The following is a 20556-nucleotide window of genomic DNA, read 5'->3' as shown; positions in this document are numbered from 1 at the left end:
CCTGAATTGTCCAGAACATTCTTGCTCTCTGATCTCGAAGGATCTTGTGGCAACATCATGGGCGTTTTTGGTTTTTTTTTTTCACTAGGCTTCATTCTCCATGGTCTTTCTGCAGAATTTGAAACTCAAGGCCTGCAAGAACTTTCTTCTAGAAACCCTGCCAGGTGAATCCCCCATGCTATAATACTGTGATTTCCAGTTTTTCCAGATCACTCTTTATTCACTTTCTTTTTATTCTTTTTTGTTTGTTTTTTATTTAATAAAATTTTATTTACAACTTTCCCTCAAACTACAAGTGCTCTTCAGATTAGCATTAAATTATATTGCACATACATAGTTACAACATTTAGATTTGCTCTGTAACATATAATCACATTAAAAATAAATAACTTGCCATGTAATTCATAGTTTAATTGGCTCTTAAATAGTTTCTCTGGGGGGGGGGAATAAAATTTTTGTGTTAAGAAACTGATAAATATAATGAACTGCTATGTATTCATTTAAATTCTAAGAAAACCCAAAGATGAAGATTTCTTGTTTTTTCTAAAAATGTAATACAAGAATGCACTGAACCACAACATATAGTGATAGAATGGAATAGTATAGACAGATGCAATCTTCTAAGTGTACAGTTGTAGGATATTCCAGGTGGGGGAAAAAAAACCTGATACTAGTAATTGTTTAAAGAAAAAAAACTGAAGTCAACAAAAATGTTGAAAAACAAAATTATACACTCTTAAGAAAAAACAACACAAAAAACAAAACCTATAGAACTGAAAAACATTTATTTTACTATCTTAAAAAGCAAACTAGAGAAGCTGATAGGCAGAGGGAACTAAATGGAATTAAATGCCTCTTAAATTGAGGCATCTCTACACAAAAACGGAGACAGTATAATGAACTGACCTCAGAAGGGAAATGAGTAAAACAAAATTTCACAAAAGTCTTAATGATACCTTACTGCACAGAGTATCAAAGTTACAGTCTGTATTTTTCTCCTTAGGTTCATAGTACATGATCAAGCTTCTGTTTAATGCATGCTTTTTGTATGTCTTCTCTGTAGCAACATATGCTATATAGGCAATATACATACACATGCATTTTACCATGAGAATTACAGTTCTCATAGTGACTTGGTTTTTAACCTATATTTATATACATTTTATTTCCATTACAAAAAAAATTAACTTTCTAGTGATTCATTTTAATTAACATATTACATAAAACAATTGATTTAAATGATTCGTTTTAGTAATACAACATAATGGGTCAAACAGTTTAAGCATAATAGGGTAGCATGGCACTTTTAAAATTAATTTACCACAGTAGGAAAGTTTTTAATTTTTAAAATGTAAGCAAGATGAGACTACATAGTTATGAACAGTGAAATAAATAATTGAGGTAATTTTTCATCAGTGGCCATTCATTATTTTACTTTTAGGAACCTGGAAGAAATTGTCATCATTGAGTTTTACATATTCTGGTAAATCTAAATGCTTCTTAGCTTCTTCAATATCACCTTGAATTGTTGAAATAAGTGACTCTAAAGAATCAAAGTTCCTTTCTGGTCTGAGGTAGCCAACAATGGCCACATTGAGGACTCCCCCATAGAAGGCCCCTTGGAAGGTATGGATATTATTTCCATGGACTTTTTCATGGTCTTGTAGTATGGGTATCATTCTATTCCCACCACCATCTATCTGTCTTATGGACATCTCCACTTCCAGCACTGCCAACACTGCTTCAACCATTATAAATGCCAGCAGATATCTGTGTCACCTACCCTGGTAGGTATCTTCCAGACACCTGGAAGATTATCTACTACTTATTCCAGAAAATTAGCTGTGGGGAGGCCCAGATGCTTGGAGCCACAGCTGAAACCTCTCACCACCTGGCCCCAGCAGAAGTCTGGCAGGTTTCTCATGAGGTCATCATCTAGGGACACCAGGTGCAGCCCAGTGTATGTGTCCCATGGAGCAGCTGTGGATGCTGTGCCTGGAGCCCTGGACCAGCAGATGGACAGGGCAGGAGCTCTGTGGGCTACATGGGCACACCATGCACTGTGGGGGTCCCTCACACAGCTGATCAACAGAAGCTACATGACAACTCAGGAAGTGTGTCTCCCCTTATTCACTTTCTTTTTTGAGTACTTTCTTTGAGTGTTTCCTCACCATTCGATCTGAACCCTCTACTCTCTCCTTTATAAAAGTCAGGTGGTCTAAAGGCTTCAACTACCACCTCAACATGGATAATCTTTGGATAAGCTCTCTCCTAAATTATTACACCAATTTCCATGTTTCCTTTAATGTGCATAAATTATCATATTATATAATCTATAAAGACTGAAAAAATATATGTAATTTTAGTTAGTACCTTTGAGAGAATTCAACTATAGTCCCAAAGGATAACAGTACTCATAGGATCTTTTCAGAATAAATAGCCAAATTGAAAAGCAACTTTGTAGTTTTGGTCCTCTTGACATTTTTGACACTGTTGACCATTCCATCTAAAAATTTTCTTCTCCCTTGGCTCGCTTCAAACTTCTATCTCATGGATCTTTGTTACCTGTCAAGCTCTTTTGCTTCTCATTAAATACTACAGTTTGTCAAGATTTTATCATTGGTCCTCATCTCTACCCACTCTTCCTGGGAAACATTGTGCAATCCATGCTTTCTCTTTGCTAGTAACTTGCAAAACCAGCCATAGTTCCTCTCCTGGATTCCAGACCCACACTGCCCATGGAATATCTACACCTGAATGTAGATGCCCCATCCCCAGGCTCCCCTATCCTGAAGTTATTCTTCTCTATAATACCTGTTCCTCCTTTTCATCCATCTATTAGTTAATGGAATTCCTCTAAGACCAAAACTAGAAATGTTTTGTCATCTTAGATTCCCCCACTATCAACCTGCAACCAGCCAACAGTCAAATGCCACCATTTCTATCTTCTATCTTTCTCTTCTTACCACACCACTCTGACATTCTGTTTCTTCCCCAACTCTCAGACACTTGCAAATCCTCCTATCTCATCTCCCTGACTCTAGGTCTCCTAAAATCCAAGTAGTACATGTCAGCAAAGTTAACTTTCTAAAAATTAAGGTCACTTTTATCTCCTATTTAGCAGCCTTCAATGGTCCACTTTATGAGTATAGGACCAAATTCCTTAGAATGGCACTAAAAGACCTTCCCACTGTAGCCAACTTATTTTCCAGTCTTATCTCTTGGCATCCATTCACATATGGTTTATGCCAAACCAAACTTCTCCCAGTTTTCAAATATATCATGTATGTTTTCATCTCCTTTATACATGCTGGTCTATCTAGTGTTTTTTCCCATGCAATAAATTCTCACTCATTCTTTAAGATACCATTCAAATGGCATCTCCTTGAGTCATCTAGAAACTAGTTTCTCCTTGCTGGCACTTCATAAGGTCTTTTCCTTATATAAATCTGCATTATCAAATTCTTCCACCTCTCTTATAATTATGTGTCTTGTCCCCTACACTCCACCCCATAAGATATGGCTTCATTAAGGGTAAGAACCATATCTTACTTATCTTTGCATCTATGGAGCACTTTACCAATAAAATGTGTTGCATATAGTACGTTCTCAGTAAATGGCTATTGTACAAAAATGGAAAAATCGGAGCCAAGATACTGCCCCCTCCCTTTAGGAAACAATGGGGAAAGACTGGAGAAAACAAAGAGTCCTCTTTTCTTCTGTCTTGCTACAACATACCTTATAGGTTAGCTGTGTTCATCAAAATAGTACAAAATTTTCAGTGCCCCAAATTCCACTTAGATAAGAGGTGCATTTTTAATGTAAATAGCTTCAGTGAATACTTCTCCAGTCCTTCCCATCTTTGTCAGTAAGTCAAACCTTACAGTGAATTAGACTAACCAGATGGCAGTCTTATTACCTGTTCTCACAGCAGGCTAAAATTTTCAATAGGGAAGGAGGAGAAAATAGGGAAATGGAGACTGTCAAGGGAGGACAAACAATGTAGGATGTGGTTCTAGAGTACCAGAGAGCAACTTCAGAGCATAGAACTGCTTAGGGGAGATGGGAAGAGGTGCTGCAGGGAGGAAGAACAGTAAAAGAAATATTCAAATTCAATGATGGAAACTTTGGTAGGTGCCAATTCCTCTACTCCTCCCCAGAGATGGGGGAAACACCCTCTCTCACACTCAGCAGGAGCAGCCCCACCTCTACACATGGGTTGGCCCTTCAGGAGAAGAGCTCATCGTTCATTGTTACTTAACTCCTGTTAACTCATGTAACCTCATTAATTTTCCACCTACTCCTCCCATTATCTTTCTTTTCATCTGATGAGGTGAAGAGAGGGGTGAGCTGGTTTCTGTAGTCCTAAAATGTCAGGCTGCCATAGAGGATCTTATCTATTACCTGATCCCACCTAAGACATTCTCTCTACTCCTACCTTAACTGCAGCCATGAGCAGGCTCTCTGAGAAAAGGACTGTAAGGAAGACACCCAGAAGGTTTCCAAACAAAAATATAACATGCATCCAGGAGTGTTTCCTGCCTTGTGAAACCTGCACCAATTCACCTTAAAGAAACTGAAGCAAAAGGCTATCCCTGACGAGGCCATACCACCAGCACTTCCAAGAATATAATTCAGCATCTGTACTTCTAAACCACTGTTCCTCCAGACTTTCTTATTCTGTCATGTAACATCCACAGCCCAGTTGTGCTTGAGCAGTGGAGTAGGTTGCTGAGAGACCAAAAAATAAAATACTGAAGATGAGACATAAAAAATAAGATTTATTGAGAAATACTTATGGAGATATCCAATGGCAACGGGCTGGCCAGGTGCTTCACCAGAAAGTCCAGTGACAACAGGATGGACAGGTGCATTTCACATGGTGCTCCCAATGCTTCATCAGAAAGTAGCACCTCCATTCCCCCATGATGCTTTGTCCAGAGGCAGCCACCTATACAGGCACTTCCCTCTCCACAGTGCTCTGATCCAAATGAGTTACCACAGGTAGGAGGGCTTTATAGGTTAGGTTAGAGAAGTAGCATAAGTTAGCTTGCTCTGTCCCATTATATGACGAGAACCAGAAATTTGACATTCATGCAAGAAAGCAAATCTCTAAAGATAACATTAACTTGCCCTAATTCCCAGCATACATAAGAGAAATCCAGTGTCCTTCAAGATAATATTTATCTGAATATTCTCACCCAGACTTGTTCTCATTGTACTTGGCTAGGTTTGGGGGAATGGAAAGTGGCATTCAGAGACATGGTATTTTATTGTCCTCCTTTTCTTTAAGGACAAAACACCAATAGACCACTAATTCTTAGTTCTTGTGCACCTTAATATTCTATCAATAATTAAATAATAATCATTATTTTTCTTTTTTTCTATGTCTATAATGGTATATCTAGACACTGCAACATTCTCCTAACTAGTTTCCTTGCTCCCAGTCCCTTCCAAACCAGTTAGTACACTTCCATCTGGTAAATCTTCCTAAAGCAAAGCTTTTCTGAGACATGGCCCTACTAAAAAGCAACCAGAATCTCCACATTGCCTATCAATGGTTCTTAATATATTTACTGACCACAAAGCAGCTCAAGTACACAAAATATTCCCAATGGTAACAATTTACCTGCAGTGATGCTTGGCAGGGGATAAGAACAGATTCTGAATCTCAGGGTGGGAGGGTTTTGTTATGTATAATTTGAGAAACTTCCCCTAGTAAATAAATGCAACATAAATATGAGATTAGCAGAATGACAGAGGCACATGCTGAGCACTGTGAATACAGGGCAAAGGTGATATACTCTCCCAAGCACTTTATCTCTTCCCATGATAGAAATCTCTATATTCTTTCCTGGGAAGGATCGGTCTCTTCTGAGGGTGTTGGTGTATTTCTGGCCTTGATTAGGTTAAAGGGAACTACAATACTTAGTTAAAGATCCACATATTTTATTAACTCCTCCACACCTCAGACACCGCCAACACCACCATAAGGACCACATCGAACAGAAAGAATAACACTACTGCGTTAAGATGTGGCTCTAGGCAAGTCATGTCCACTTTTGTGGTCTTCGTTTACTCCTCTTTAGAATGAGGGAATTGGAGAAAATGATCTCCATGATCCCTTCTAGTAGAGGCCAAGCAGGAAACATCTGGCACACTCAACTTACAGGAAGTCAAGGAGTTTAATAAAAGGACTATTTACAAAGGTCTGGATATGATAATAATCCCACCATGGGCAGCTATCATCACCCTTGTGCCCAAAAGGATAAAGGAAGGTAACTTCAAAAGGGAAAGTCCTATAAAAGGGGCCATTTTAAGACGAGCTATGGCTTTCAGTGAAAGGACACAGCTAAGTTATGCAGAAGGCCAGTGGAATAAAGGATTCAAACTTACTCTTCTCCCTTCTACAAATTTCTTATGGGGTCTCCACAGGGCAAACATAATAAAAGCCAGAGGGCAAAGTTGTCTTTCTGGGGCAGACAGCAGGATGGAGAAAGGTGAAAAAAAGGATCTGGAAGGGCAAACAGCGTTGTAAGGTCAGCACTCAATACACTTTGTTGATAGATTATTACTACATGTATGCAGACAATTTCTAGTTTCTCTTTTCTCAAGTTGCAATATTAATGTTTTTGTTGACAGATTTTCCTAATATATGTAAATTTAATTCTCAGTTTTTCTTCTCTATTACAGAAATACATACAGCAACAATAAAAAGACAATGTTCCTGAGTCTAACTTCCAATAATCAGTGCCTTCTCTTGGAGGAGCTAAGTGTAAGCTAAGCACCTCTGTCTTCCCATGCATTCCTTCATCCCCTCATCTTTTGAGGAATTCTTTAACACCATGTACAACTGCCACCTTCTCCATCCTGTGCACCAAAGTGCAAAATGATGGGCCCATTGGGACATTGCAGACTGATACAGAAAAAGCAGAAATTCCCTGGCTGTGGGAATGAGGGGCCGTAGATGCAGAGTTTGTGGCAAAGGATATGGAGCTTCCACTTGCAGGCACTGTGGATTCTCAGGATACTGGGAGAAAGAAAGGAAGGAAGGGAGGGAGGGAGGGAGGGAGGGAGGGGAAGGAAGGAAGGAAAGAAAGGAGGGGGAGGGAGGGGGGAAATTCTGAAGAGGAGGCAATTTCCTAAAATGCTGAGGAGACTACAGGAACAGAACTCTGAGCTGTGGATAGTGAAGCAGAAAGTATCTGACTATAGAGTAAAAAGAGGGTAAACGTGAGATACTTGTACCTTTTCTTCAGTGTAATCCACCACATGCATTATAAATAATAATAAAAAAACTAAATTACATTTTTGTTTAAGGATGGCTTTTTAAGTGGGCCAAGTGTAATTTCAGCAGATTTATGCCCAAAATAATTTCTCTCCTTTTTCTTACCAAGAACTGAAATTCCTAACATAAGGAACAATCTCTCATTTCACAATTAAAAGGAAAACTCAAAATGCAAATACCAAGGTTCTCGAAACAACATACGGTGGTTACGTTTCTATTAGTATGGATGAACAATATCATATATCCTCCCTAGACAGAGAAAAAAAGAAGTTAAAGACAAAAAGTCATAGCTCCAGGAAATGCAGACATATTTCAACCTAGAGAAGAGGAAGAAAAAATAGAGTTGGAGACACCAGTGACAAACTAACAGCTTTACCATCTTGTCCAAAAGCAACTCTATCCAGTTTCAAGTCTGCATAGATATCTAGGATCAATGCATGCTCGGATACTGCACCTAAAAGGACCTCTGATCATGAGGCATGCATGACATTTATTAAAACCAGGGCCAGTGAGAGTCCCATAAGATTGAAGGGCACATAAAAATAAGCTAAACAAAGAAAAACATTCTTTAAATTTTTACCTTAAAATTCCATTTAGTTCATTTATACATAGAAAATGTCAGCCTATACTAAAACAGACCTGCTATAATAACAGATTCCACCCATACCACTGTTATTTGCATTTCTGGACGGCCTTTAAAACCACAAATCCAAGTCTAATTAAATATCCATCAGTGAAAGATCATGGTAAAGAATGTAAGATCTAGAGACAGACAATCTGGTGTGAATTCTGGCTTGGCTACTAACTTATTAGTTGTATTACTCTGTGTATACCTTATAACCACTATTAAGTGTTAATTCCCTCCTCTGTATACAAGGGATAGTATCTGGTTTACAGAATAAAGTGGGTTACATGAGAAAATGTACATAAAGCCCTTAACACAATTTTTGGCACAACAAATGTTAAATAAACATTAGTAATGAAAGTTCTTGTTATTCATGCTATTCTTCTGCTTAGAGCACCTTGGTGGTATCAATGTGATAGAATGTAACAATCCATCCCAATATAGACTGTGGGGTCTTCATTCTTGAAAAAAATTTTCAATTAACTAGCCAATTAATTAATTTAAAAAGTCTAACATCTTATAACTCTATAAATATTCACTTATTTATCAACGTTTTAAGACCAGAAAATTCTACTTAGCTCCACATTTAACCAAAATGATCAATATGGGAAATATTGATAATATCTGTGAAAGACACAAAAAGGTTTGATAGCTTTTGAATATGGAAGTTGGAGAATTCCAAAGCAATAGAACCTATTGAATTAATTCAGACATATATCATGAGTTCACCATTGTATTCCCTAGGACTTAGAGTAAAAACCTGATGAAAAGGGATTAATCTCCATAATTGGTATTACCAGCACCTGGAAAAGCCAGTTGCATAAAAGGATTAACAGAGCAGTTATGCATGGGGCTAATTGCTGTGATTTATTTTAATGACTATGCTGGGACTAAGGACAATCCTGACAAAGTTAGGAACCTCCAGAAATCCAAGCAAAAGGAACCCTCAGGAAGTTGGGGCAGAGTCTAGGCTGGGTACAGGCAAGACCTACATGCCTAACCTCTTCAAGGGCAGGAAATCTAGTCTCATTAGTTCTTTTTCTTTTTATATTAGAGTATTTTTAATCACAAAACAATGATAATAAAGAAAGCTTGTCCACTCTGAAAAGGGAAATAAAATCCCTTATGTACTTAATAATTTTCTAAGTCACAATGCTGGAAAATACAATATCAGGTTACTTCGAAAGAGTCATTGTACTAAAGCAAAGGCTCAGAAGATATACCTGTGTTCAAATCCCAGTGGAGCCCCTTTATAGAATAATTTGGGGCAAATCACTTACTTTAATAACTGTTTTAAAAAGCTACCTCATAAAGCTGATATCAGGATTTAATGAGAAAAATGCAGGTAAATGCTTAGCACAGGCCCTGGATCATAAAAAAGTCTGAATAGCTCTATAAACTCAATCTTAGAACTAACTTTGCAATGTTATCTGCAAATTTGTGTAATCCAAAAAAATTAAATGGTCTTTGGGCATTATCAACCACCAGCCCTGAGGAGCCAAAAAGATTATGATAAATTTCCCCTTTACCATATGTTACATTTAAATAATTATTTAAATCTTTTCCTCTGCAATTCCAACCTCTCCCAAAGTGATTCAAAGAAGGAGTTTCATTTGTTATGAAGCATTTTTTAAAATCTCTAAACAATAAAATTAAGACATTAATTTAACTTCATAAGACTTTTCCCTTAAATGTATATATATATCTCACATATATTCACTTAAAGTCATCAGAGTAGGGGATTATTACTTTCTCTATGAACTTTAACCTCAGTGTGCACCATTTCTAATCTAAAATTTTCTCCATTCTATTTAGATTGGCCCAAACTCCCTAGCTAAAAATTAACAAGAAGTTATATCCAAACGTGCCAATGGTCCACACGCAGCCATCTGTGAAATTATTGATTTGGATGAAAAACACAACTGGACCTAAAGGAATTTTTTTAAATTTATGAGGCAGGAGAAATAGCCACTGAATTTTTGACAATGTTTAATTTCAATATTTAACACTGGGGTCTGTAGAGTTTGATTGGTTGGTTGGTTTAGTACTTTCAGTTTTTACTATCTTATATGAAAACTAAAAAGAGTATTATATTTATGCTTTCTATTCTATATCAATAACTTCTCCTAATGCAGGTTATTTGTATTGAGAAATTGTCTTTCACAGAATGAACTTAACCAAAAACAGAAACCTATGACAGGTCAACGAAATTTAAAAGTTAAGTCATGTTATATTTAATCCTTAAATTACATCATACTTATAGGCTAGCTAACCAGAAACCCAACCAGAACTTTCTATTCTCCTAATATATGAAAATCAAATTTTAGATTAGAACCACAGATTTTAATGGTTTACTAGCCTCAAGATCATCTCAGTAACTTCATGGCCAAAAAAATAACCATTAATGAAGAAGAAAAAGTGAAAGTCAAAATGTTTTCTTTATGAAACATTACATATATAAAGTACATTTATTCTAGGTATATATTTTATATTCTTTAAGATATCTCAAAATTCCTATGTAGAATCTTAGATTTCTTAGCATTTTTACACAATATCCTCAATTCTAAAAGCATCATTTCTTTCAAAGCAAAATTAAGTTAGTTGTCTCCAACCAGTCTTTGTTTAAATTTTTGGCAATAGCAAAATATATAGGACAAAAGTTGAGAGAACAAAATAAAGGTGAAGAAAAAAGTGGGAAAAGGCACAAAGTGATATGAAAATATTCAGAAAACACTGAGTACCCAGCAGTACAGGAAGACTATAAGGCACCCTCCCTTCTATGGAAGAAGTTAAGTACCATGTTGCATTAGGAACAATAATGAAGCCAGAGTATTATAACATATTATAAAATAATCAGATGTACAACACAGGAAATGGGAAGAAAGAGATGGCCATGAAGTAGACTAATGGTGAGAAATCTCATGAAGGAGATGACATTTAAGCTTGAGTTTGAAGCTCAGGTAGAATGATTTGAATAAGCCAGCGAAAGGTAAAAAAGGCACTCCTCACCAAGAGCAACAAAGGTCCTAAATGGAACAAAGCATAATGTCTTGGTCCAGAGCGAAAAGAAAGGTCTGCTTATAATTAAAGGGTTTTTTTAAGGAAATGCTAACATTTTCCCTTGGATCACAGATTATAATTATTTATTATCATCATATATATTTTAATATTTAATATTAGTATTATCCATATTTTATGGGACAATAAACTGAGACACAGAAAGGCTGAGTGTCTTGCTCAAGGCCACATAATCACCTCCTGAGGAGAATGCAGCACTCCTTCCACTCTACCACCCTTACCGCAGGGGCATGAGGTTGGACGAGCGAGCAACATTATAGAAAAGACTTAATCCATCCACAGAGGCTTGAGAATGCTGGTGAAGTGATGACAATACTTTTTTAAGAACATTACTAATCATGCCACAGTGAACAGGATAGAACTTAATTGACATAGTGATGAGCCAAAAAAAAAAAATACTTCAGAAGCTGGTGAAGTAATCCTGAGAGAAGTGGTGAAAGCCGGATTAGGGGTTTGCAGTGATATTAGAGAAAGAAAGAAATACATCAGATATGGCCAAAGCAACAAAAAATGGTGACTTGGTGGGTGCAGGAAAAAAAGAATGAAGTCAGAAATTAAAGTATCATCCAGTGAAAAACGGATGGTGTAGTTCATTACATAGCAGTCAGACTCAACAGCTTCCCCTGGCCCTTACTCTCCTGCAAAGCCATGTTTTCCTCCTCACTGGCCATTTTCCAACTTCCAACTCTATCCTTTCATTCATTCATATTTTGCAGGCTGACTGTGGATTGGACAGTGGTCAGACTCTAAGAAACAGAGATTACAGTAAAAGTAATAATGAGAACAAAACCATTTATTAAGCTCTTATTCTATGTATGACAACCACTGTTTTAAATGTTTTATATTAATTAACTCATTTGATCCCCAGTATAACTCTATAGGCTAAGCAAAAGTTATTATTCCTACTTTGGAGAGAAGGAGGACATAGAATCCATCAAGTGTACACCTCCTTTCCCTGCCTGTCTCCTTTCACCAGATTGATGGAATGCCATTCTGCATTCCCTCAGCCCCCTACCCATGCCTCAGATGTAGCCTAGATGACTCTGTATTATTATCCCTGATTCATATGTATGTTTGTTTGCCTCTCCAGGTTGACTATGAACTCCTCAAGGAGCAAGAACTATATCTTAGTCACCTATGTAAACCCAGGTCAAATTGCATGTGCTCAATAAAACCTGTTGAAGGAATGAATACATTGACGAATATGAACAATCTGTTCCAGCCAAACTGGTCCATTTGGAGTCTCTACCAGCTTGGCATATTCACAGTCCCCACTTCCCAGAACAGTTCTCTCAATTATGTTGCACACATTGAAAAACCCCACTTATCCTTCCCAACGCTCAGCTTAAATTCCACCTGCACCATGAAATTTTGTCAGGTGGCCCTATTCTAACATGCCTCCTTTCTCATTAGTCTTAGGGTGCCAGTTCAACATCATAAAAGCTACCATCTTTGTACCTCTACCACCTGGTTCAAAACCAGGCTCTAACATAAACTAGCTGAGCTACTCTAGGCAAATTCCTGAAACTTTCTAAAACTTAGCTTTTTCCAGCTATAAAATGAGGTAAAAAAAAATAGATATCTTAGAGAATCTGGGGGAGGATTTAAGAAATGTAAACCATCTAAACACAGCAAATATTCAGAAAATAACTCCTTCTCTCCACACCTCCAAACCCTGAAGTCTTTTACCATTTACACAGCTCTTAAGTTGACATTATATTTCATTTCTCTTCAATTAGACTGTAATGACTGATAAGATAACCTTAAGATCAGGGGGCTGAATCTCACTAATTTTTCTTTCAAACATCTATCAATGTGATTACCATAGAGAAAAATAAAATTAAGAATTACAAAGTAACAGTTATAGTGGATTATGGGAATCAGTGCAAATTGTGCTAAAACTAGAATCATAAGTTTTCATCCAATTTAGCTGTAGAATTATCACATGGAACTTCAGTAATTTCATTCATGCCAAAGAATTCAACAAGTGACAGTGCAAATAAAGGCAAATAAATTTCTAAAGTATACAAGTTAATGAGTAATTTCTGGTTCATTAAAGGTAGTTTTAAACTAAATGTTACAGTATTAGAAGGCCCACCATACCTGTATTTGTTCACAGGTACTTTTATGAAAAGGTTTCATTTCACATATTCTTAGGCTTAATATGATTATAACAGAAACCCTTCATGCCACTTTTAACTGAAATATTCATTTTTTCCTACTGGGTGGGGAAAATTATATGCTAAACTAGGGCAAAACTGGCAAGAGCCAGAATTTTTAATAATTGCCAGTGAAATAATCAAAATCTATCTTTAACTAAACTTTTTCTTTCCAAATAGCTTTCATTAGTCTCAAGGCTTCATCATCCTCTGAACCTGCTGGAATCTTTTTTATCCCCTATCCTGATTTATCATAGCCTTCCTTTATTGTATATTATCTTGATCAAGAATCAAATTCCCATGGTAAGTTTTCTTTCTTCTTTTAACTGCTGCCCTAGTTGCATGTACCAACAAGTTGGAGGAGTTACAATTTGTTGGGTAGTAATCTCCACTCTAACAATCAACTCTTCATTAATGCTCTCAACCACATTCCCTTTCCCTGCAGAAACTATTTCTTTAGATCATAAACTTGAAGATACAGCTATAAATTTAATTTAAAAAGGCAATTCTCAATATAATAATGAGTGCCAAATCCCTATTCTTTCAATATCTTCAAGCTTCTCAAGTTATTCCTGTTTTATTTTGTTTCCATGGGGAGAAGTTCATGGTAAGAATTAGAGACATTCAGTTCTATCAGACCAAATACACCACAACTGAGAATACATATACACAATGATATACTAAGAAAGTCAAAGTCAAGGAACCAAACTTATAATCAGTTCAACCATCTATTACATGCCTTTAGGAAAAAAATCATCACCTCTCTCAGCTTTAGCTTCCTGAGATACAAATTACAGATGATAACCACCATCTCTATCCTCAGCAGTTTGTTCCAGAGTATTTTACATTATAGTATCACAAAAAGCATTACAAAATTTCATATCATGCATTAATAAAGTTTCAATTAAATACTTCACTAGACAAACTGTTATACCAGAGTCTGTAAACAGTACACCTAAGAAAATGTTTTGTTTATTAAGAAACATACAACTATAGTTCATAACTTTTTAAGCAAGTAGTCTTTACCATGGATATATATTTTTGCAAGCAAATATTTACTTGTAAACTACCATATCTAAATTCTCTTTTTCTGGTCAATCAAAACTTATTGTAAGGTACTAGAAATTAGTATTGAGATTAGATTTTTTGGTTCTTGTGCTAAGAATTTCTGTATGCTAGTCTTCATTAAAAAAAATTAATTATGAGGAATTTAGAAACAAAATAACCCAGGATTATGTCATATTTCAGATTTTTTTTGGCTATCATACTCGTGGTTATAGTTTATTATAAGGCAAGGACACGGAGGGTTCCAAATGTCTCAGGATATGGTACCTTCTCAGTGTTGATATATATGACTATATAGAGAGTATTGCCAACCAAGCAAGTTGACCCAAGTCTCCATGTGCAGAAATTTTATTAGGGCTGCATTAGATAAGCATGACTGATTGATTGCCTACCTAGTAGAAACTCAGCCCCAGGTTAGCAGATACATGATACAAATTTCCCACTCTAAAATCACTTGATTGGCATTTCTGGTGTGACCAGTTTCTACCCTACATATTTCAGATTTTTTAATGTTAAAAACAATGAAATCATTAAATTTTAAATTTCTCAATCAATATTTACTTCCAATGTTTTAGACAAAATATTAATATATGGGCTGGGGTTGTGGCTCAGTGGTAGAGTGCTCGCCTAGCACATGCAAGGCCCTGGGTTTGATTCTCAGCACCACATACAAATAAATAAATAAAATAAAGGTATTATATCCATGTACAATTAAAAAAATTTAAAAATATATATTAATATATTTTCACTCTCCAAATAAAAGATTCCCTAACAAACACACATACATATAATTTCCTAAATTGTGCTTTTTAGGCTTTTACTTCTTATATGCAGCAACTCTTGGATGCTAATTAAATTATTTCCATATGTTTTTATTTTCTTTTTGGTTGGTTAAAGGTTTTTACAAGATATTCTTACTATAGCATGATTCTGGTAGTCTTCATGCTACTTGTTGTTCCAATTAATTAAAACAGTTTAAAGCATAAATTATTTAAATCTTATTTTAACCATAATTTTGTAGCTAAATTTTTTTCCCCAAAACTTTGCAAACATTCTGTGCAAACTTAATTAATGCTGAGGAAAAAGGATTTTAATAGTTGCCCAATGTTCTTCAAAAGACAAAAAGAATAATGAAACATGCTCATCTGAACTCCACCCATTTTTCAATTTCAACATAGTAAATCTCCTGTTTTTTCTTAGGGCATATTCAAAAGCATACATATTGGTATTGGTTATTACTGAAGATAATTTATGCAATCATAAGTCAAAGATGCTAAGTTGACAAAAAGAAAACCATGCAAGTAAGCAAACCCTAACATCTGAGAGGCACACCCTCTCAGTATATAAAGGCTTGCCACTGTCCTTGGTAGCAGGCACTCCCTGAGCTCAACAGCATCAACATGTCTGTTCGATACAGCTCAAGCAAGCAGTACTCTTCCTCCCGCAGTGGAGGGGAGGAGGTGGAGGAGGATCATCCCTCAGAATTTCAAGCAGCAAAGGCTCCCTTGGTGGAGGATATAGCTCAGGGGGCTTCAGTGGTGGCTCTTTTAGCCGTGGGAGCTCTGGTGGAGGCTGTTTTGGGGGCTCTTCAGATGGCTTTGGAGGAATAGGAGGAGGTTATGGTGGAGGTAGCTTTGGTGGAGGCTTCGGAAGCAGCAGCTTTGGTGGGGGCTATGGAAGTGGGGGCTATGGAGGAGGCAGCTTTGGAGGTGGCAGTTTCGGTGGGGGCAGCTTTGGTGGAGGTGGCTATGGAGGAGGCTTTGGTGGTGGATTTGGAGGAGATGGTGGCCTTCTCTCTGGAAATGAAAAAGTAACCATGCAGAATCTGAATGACCGGCTGGCTTCCTACCTTGACAAAGTTCGGGCTCTGGAAGAATCAAACTATGAGCTGGAAGGTAAAATCAAGGAGTGGTATGAAAAGCATGGCAACTCAAGCCAGCGGGAGCCTCGGGACTACAGCAAATACTACCAAACCATTGAAGAACTGAAAAATCAGGTAAGGAGCATTTTAAAATCCAACTTTAAATTTAATTCTATCCCTGTAATATGGGTAGATGAATCTTAAATTAAGTATAATATAGCTGTTCACTGTGATTTTCTTGCTTCCAAATAAATCCAGTCTCATCAAGGATAAATTGAATGAAGGTATGGTCATGGCAATCTTCATCCAGCATGTGTTTTGTCTGTCTTACATGATGCAGATTAACAAGAAATTTTAGATTTTAATGAACATATAATGAGCCCACAGTTAAATATGCCAGATCATTTAAAAATGTAAGAGCTGAAAAATATTAAATGAATAAGAACAAAAATATTATTAAGACTGATAACAAATAAGCCATATTCAATAGCAACATTGCAAAATCCATGAAGTCTCCTTTATGGAATTGGGATATTGCTTAACTCCAGGGAATCTGTGAATTGTACCTACCAGTTCAGAGTATATCTATTTAGAAATATTTATAGCAAATGGAACAAATACAGGGGTGAGCCAGTCAAAAGTTGGTTGAAATACATAAAAATCACTAAGTATAAAAGAGGCTAATACATTAATAGGATTACATATAGTTAGTTTTCAGAAAGGGATGACACAGAAATAGAATAGAAACTTCAAGATAGGTTTTTAAATTTAAGTTTGTGGGTAAGCTTAAAATATTTTATATTTAAAAATAATCCACAGAAAAAGTTTTTGGAAGAGAACAACATAAAAATGCAGCTTATCTATGCCACTATAAAAGCCATATTTGCATCTGACCTTTTCTTAAATGACTGTTCCTCCAGATCCTCAACCTAACAACGGACAACGCCAACGTCCTGCTTCAGATTGACAATGCCAGGCTGGCAGCTGATGACTTCAGAATGAAGTAAGCTAATTGAATGTGCAATACTATCAATACAAATACATCAATTGTTTATAATAGTGACTTTAGATGCCATAGTAGCATTTACATTTTCCTGAATTCATTCAAAGTGACAGAACTGGAATTATCTGAGAAAGTTTCAATTTCAGAATTACCTTCCTGGTAAGCTTTAAAGGAAGAAAATGCATTTAAAGTAATTGCTAATCTTCCTATGTGAGTTAGTATATGGTAAATATTACCAGGACATGAAATCAACTCTAAATTTTTTAAAGTCTTTTTCCACATACAACTCCTTCTTAAGAATTGTATCCAATATATGTATCATGCTTGTTGCAGGTATGAGAATGAACCCTGCGACAAAGCGTGGAGGCCGACATCAACGGCCTGCACAGGGTGCTGGACGAGCTGACCCTCACCAAGGCTGATCTGGAGATGCACATCGAGAGCCTGACTGAAGAGCTGCAGTACCTGAAGAAGAACCATGAAGAGGTGATACAAAATTATATTTCCCCCAATTTTTCAAAAGGTTCATTGTGGTCATGGTGCAGTCATTAAATCTTTTTTTGTTCCTCAAACAGGAAATGAGAGACCTTCAGAACGTATCTACTGGTGACGTGAATGTGGAAATGAATGCTGCCCCAGGTGTTGATCTGACTGAACTTCTGAATAACATGAGAAGCCAATATGAGCAACTTGCTGAAAAGAACAGAAAGGATGCTGAAGCCTGGTTCAATGAAAAGGTAAGTCAACCACCCTTCACAGTGAAGCCCATGTAAGTTTTGTTGTCATGTCCGAGTTTTCTCATATTTTCCCATTTTTATAATTCCAGAGCAAGGAACTGACTACAGAAATCGATAACAACATTGAACAAATGTCCAGCCACAAATCCGAAATTACTGAATTGAGACGCACGGTTCAAGGTCTAGAGATTGAACTACAGTCCCAACTGGCCCTGGTATGTTAAGTCTTGAGACATGACTTCCATTTTATCATAGAAACACAGAGCTGAGGATAAGAAAGCAGAAATAAAACTGGAACTCTATGCTAATGGAGGAAAAGAACTATTAGTATCAGTATGAAGTGCTGAGATTGAAATGTTGCCATTACATAAAACACTAATTTTATTCATTTCCCTTTTTCTCCAGTAGTATCTTATTAAATGATTTGATAAGCTTCAGTATGCCAATTGAACAACGAGGTCATTAAGCAACAACAAAATCCTCTTTTCAGAAACAATCCCTGGAAGCCTCCTTGGCAGAAACGGAAGGTCGCTACTGTGTGCAGCTCTCACAGATTCAGGGCCAGATCACCTCCCTGAAGGAACAGCTGCAACAGATTAGAGCTGAAACCGAGTGCCAGAACGCTGAATACCAACAACTCCTGGATATTAAGATCCGACTGGAGAATGAAATTCAAACCTACCGCAGCCTGCTAGAAGGAGAGGGAAGGTAATTGGAAAACTGGGGAAAAAAAAAAATCCCAATTGTTTTCATTCAATATTATGAATAGCAAGGCTTATCCAAACTCCCAAGGAAATGCCAGAGGATGGGAAGAAGGGAGGTGTAAGGAGGAGGCAGGGTACCGAAAAAGGAGTGAATGAATCTCAGGGCTGTGTGTAGTTAAGTTTGTTTTAAACAGTGGGTTTTAAAACACGTGCTTGGCAGTACTGTATTCTCTCAAAACCTTGGCTTATCTACTAAAATAACAATCACCAGAGAGGGAGCCACCGTTTTCCAATGTTAGAAGATCACTGCTTACGACCCTCACCCCTCTTAGTTCCAGAGGCGGATCCTACGGCGGCGGACGCGGCGGGGGAAGTTCTGGCGGTGGCTACGGCGGCGGCAGCTATGGGGGCAGTTCCGGCGGCGGCCACGGCGGTAGCTTCGGTGGCGGCAGCTCCGGTGGAGGTGGTCACGGCGGCAGTTCCGGCGGCGGCGGCGGCGGCCACGGCCACGGCGGCAGCTTTGGCGGTGGCAGCTCCGGCGGAGGCCAGAGCGGAAGCGGAGGCTTCAAATCCTCCTCTTCCGGGTCCGCTGGAGAGGTCTCATCTAAGGGACCAAGGTCAGCAGAAAATCTCTGGGGTAATCAGAATTAGTTTTAACTCTACGTGATGGTTTTAGTGCTTCTTAAGCTCTAGGGCTGTTTTTAAAAATGAAAATCTTAGGGTTTTCATTTGCATTTTTTAACAAAACGCACTTTTGATACCAATATTGAAGGAAAAGTGGCATGGTCTAAATGCCACCCACAGGGTAAACATTGATTGGATTATTTTTAATGTGAAAATTTGAATTTTCCTTTCTTAAAAAGTGCAATATCGTTTTTCCTTTTGAATATTTGCATGTTTATTAGCAAGGATATCTACAAATTGCTTAACCTAAATTCTAATTTATTTATTATTATTCACAGATACTAACAAAACCAGAGTAATCAAGACAATTATTGAAGAAGTGACACCTGATGGTAGAGTTCTTTCATCTATGGTTGAATCAGAAACCAAGAAGCACTACTAATAAGTAGCATCAAGACGAAAGAGTCTCCCTTCACACAGGCCATTATATAACAGATAAAATGCTCAACACTTCTGTCTTAATGGTCTGTGGAAACAGGTTCACTCCTTGAAAATAAGGTGTCTAAAAGGTGTTTTGTGATTTCTGTAGTTCTTCTTTTCACTTTGCCAGAAAGTGTTTTTTCATGGAAAAAGAAAAAAGAAAAACTTTCTGTTCTCATTTACTAATGAATTTCAATAAACTTTCTTACTGATGCAAACTATCTGAATTTGTCAGAGTTTTTCTTTACTTAATCTTGTGGGTATGCTCAGACCAAATTAATCAATCTCACTGAATAAAAAGGTTCAGAAATCCCCAGTCTTATACTTTCTTAAAGATATGCAATATGTAGTAAGCTCGCATCTCTCTTGGCTTTAAACTATTTCAGTCCTGGAAGTTTAAAATATTTCAAATAAGACCCAAAAAAATAAAAATGGAAATTCCACATTTTCTGATTGTCTACTCACATTTGCCTGCCCTTATTCCTATATTACTTCATTCCAATTGCTATATTGCTTAAAAGATACTTTCCAAACTTAACCAGCCCAGTAAAATATCAAGGCCGGCAAAATTATTTGGTGTCTATCAGATAGATGATGCCAGTGTGATCAAAGGGGCAACTCTAGGTCTCTGCTTTCCACAATCCTCCCCAGGGATCAGTACTAAAGACCTGGTATTTTCAGGGTTAGCCCAGTGCCATCCCTTAGCCAATAATAACCCAGCCGGCTTTACTTAGTACTCTGCTAGGTAATACTATAAGGGGAAAAAAAGAGGCTAGAGGGCTAGAGTTAATATGTCCCCCTAAAACTACTTGTGTTCCCTGGTGGTCTCCTGGATTACCCATGCCCACCAAATAGCAACCTTCCTCAATACCTTTGAGTTGAGCTCCAGTTTCTCCCAGGATTGGAACCCTGGTTAGCATGACATTTGGGAT

At 37.2% G+C, this 20556-nt stretch overlaps 1 protein-coding gene, 2 long non-coding RNA genes and 1 pseudogene across 4 annotated transcripts in view; 1 reads left to right on the top strand and 3 right to left on the bottom strand.

Moving 5' to 3' along the window:
- Nucleotides 1–19065, bottom strand: part of LOC139702320 (uncharacterized) — a 57323-nt gene extending 38258 nt beyond the window's left edge. For both annotated transcript variants that reach the window (XR_011704922.1, XR_011704923.1), the window contains exon 1: nt 18844–19065. This is a non-coding gene — a long non-coding RNA (uncharacterized lncRNA). The remainder of the gene's footprint in view (nt 1–18843) is intronic.
- Nucleotides 1273–2105, bottom strand: LOC114080600 (riboflavin kinase-like; annotated as a pseudogene).
- On the bottom strand, nt 4762–6927 carry LOC114080602 (uncharacterized). The gene is made up of 2 exons (XR_003580627.2): nt 5630–6927; nt 4762–5013 (listed from the first exon to the last, which is right to left on the bottom strand). It is a non-coding gene; the product is annotated as an uncharacterized lncRNA (long non-coding RNA).
- Nucleotides 15616–19845, top strand: LOC114080601 (keratin, type I cytoskeletal 10). Its single transcript, XM_027922174.3, is given in 10 exon segments — nt 15616–15664; nt 15667–16211; nt 16997–17079; nt 17413–17423; nt 17426–17565; nt 17655–17816; nt 17906–18031; nt 18307–18524; nt 18853–19157; nt 19483–19845. Coding segments are annotated over 10 exon segments (1743 nt in total). The 3' UTR covers nt 19587–19845.
- The last annotated feature ends 711 nt before the right edge of the window (nt 19846–20556 follow it).

Source organism: Marmota flaviventris, chromosome 17 (assembly GCF_047511675.1).
Source record: "Marmota flaviventris isolate mMarFla1 chromosome 17, mMarFla1.hap1, whole genome shotgun sequence".
NCBI classification, from domain to species: Eukaryota; Metazoa; Chordata; class Mammalia; order Rodentia; family Sciuridae; genus Marmota; species Marmota flaviventris.
The sequence above is the reverse complement of the archived record's forward strand: the minus strand, read 5'-3'. Positions and strand labels throughout refer to the sequence as shown.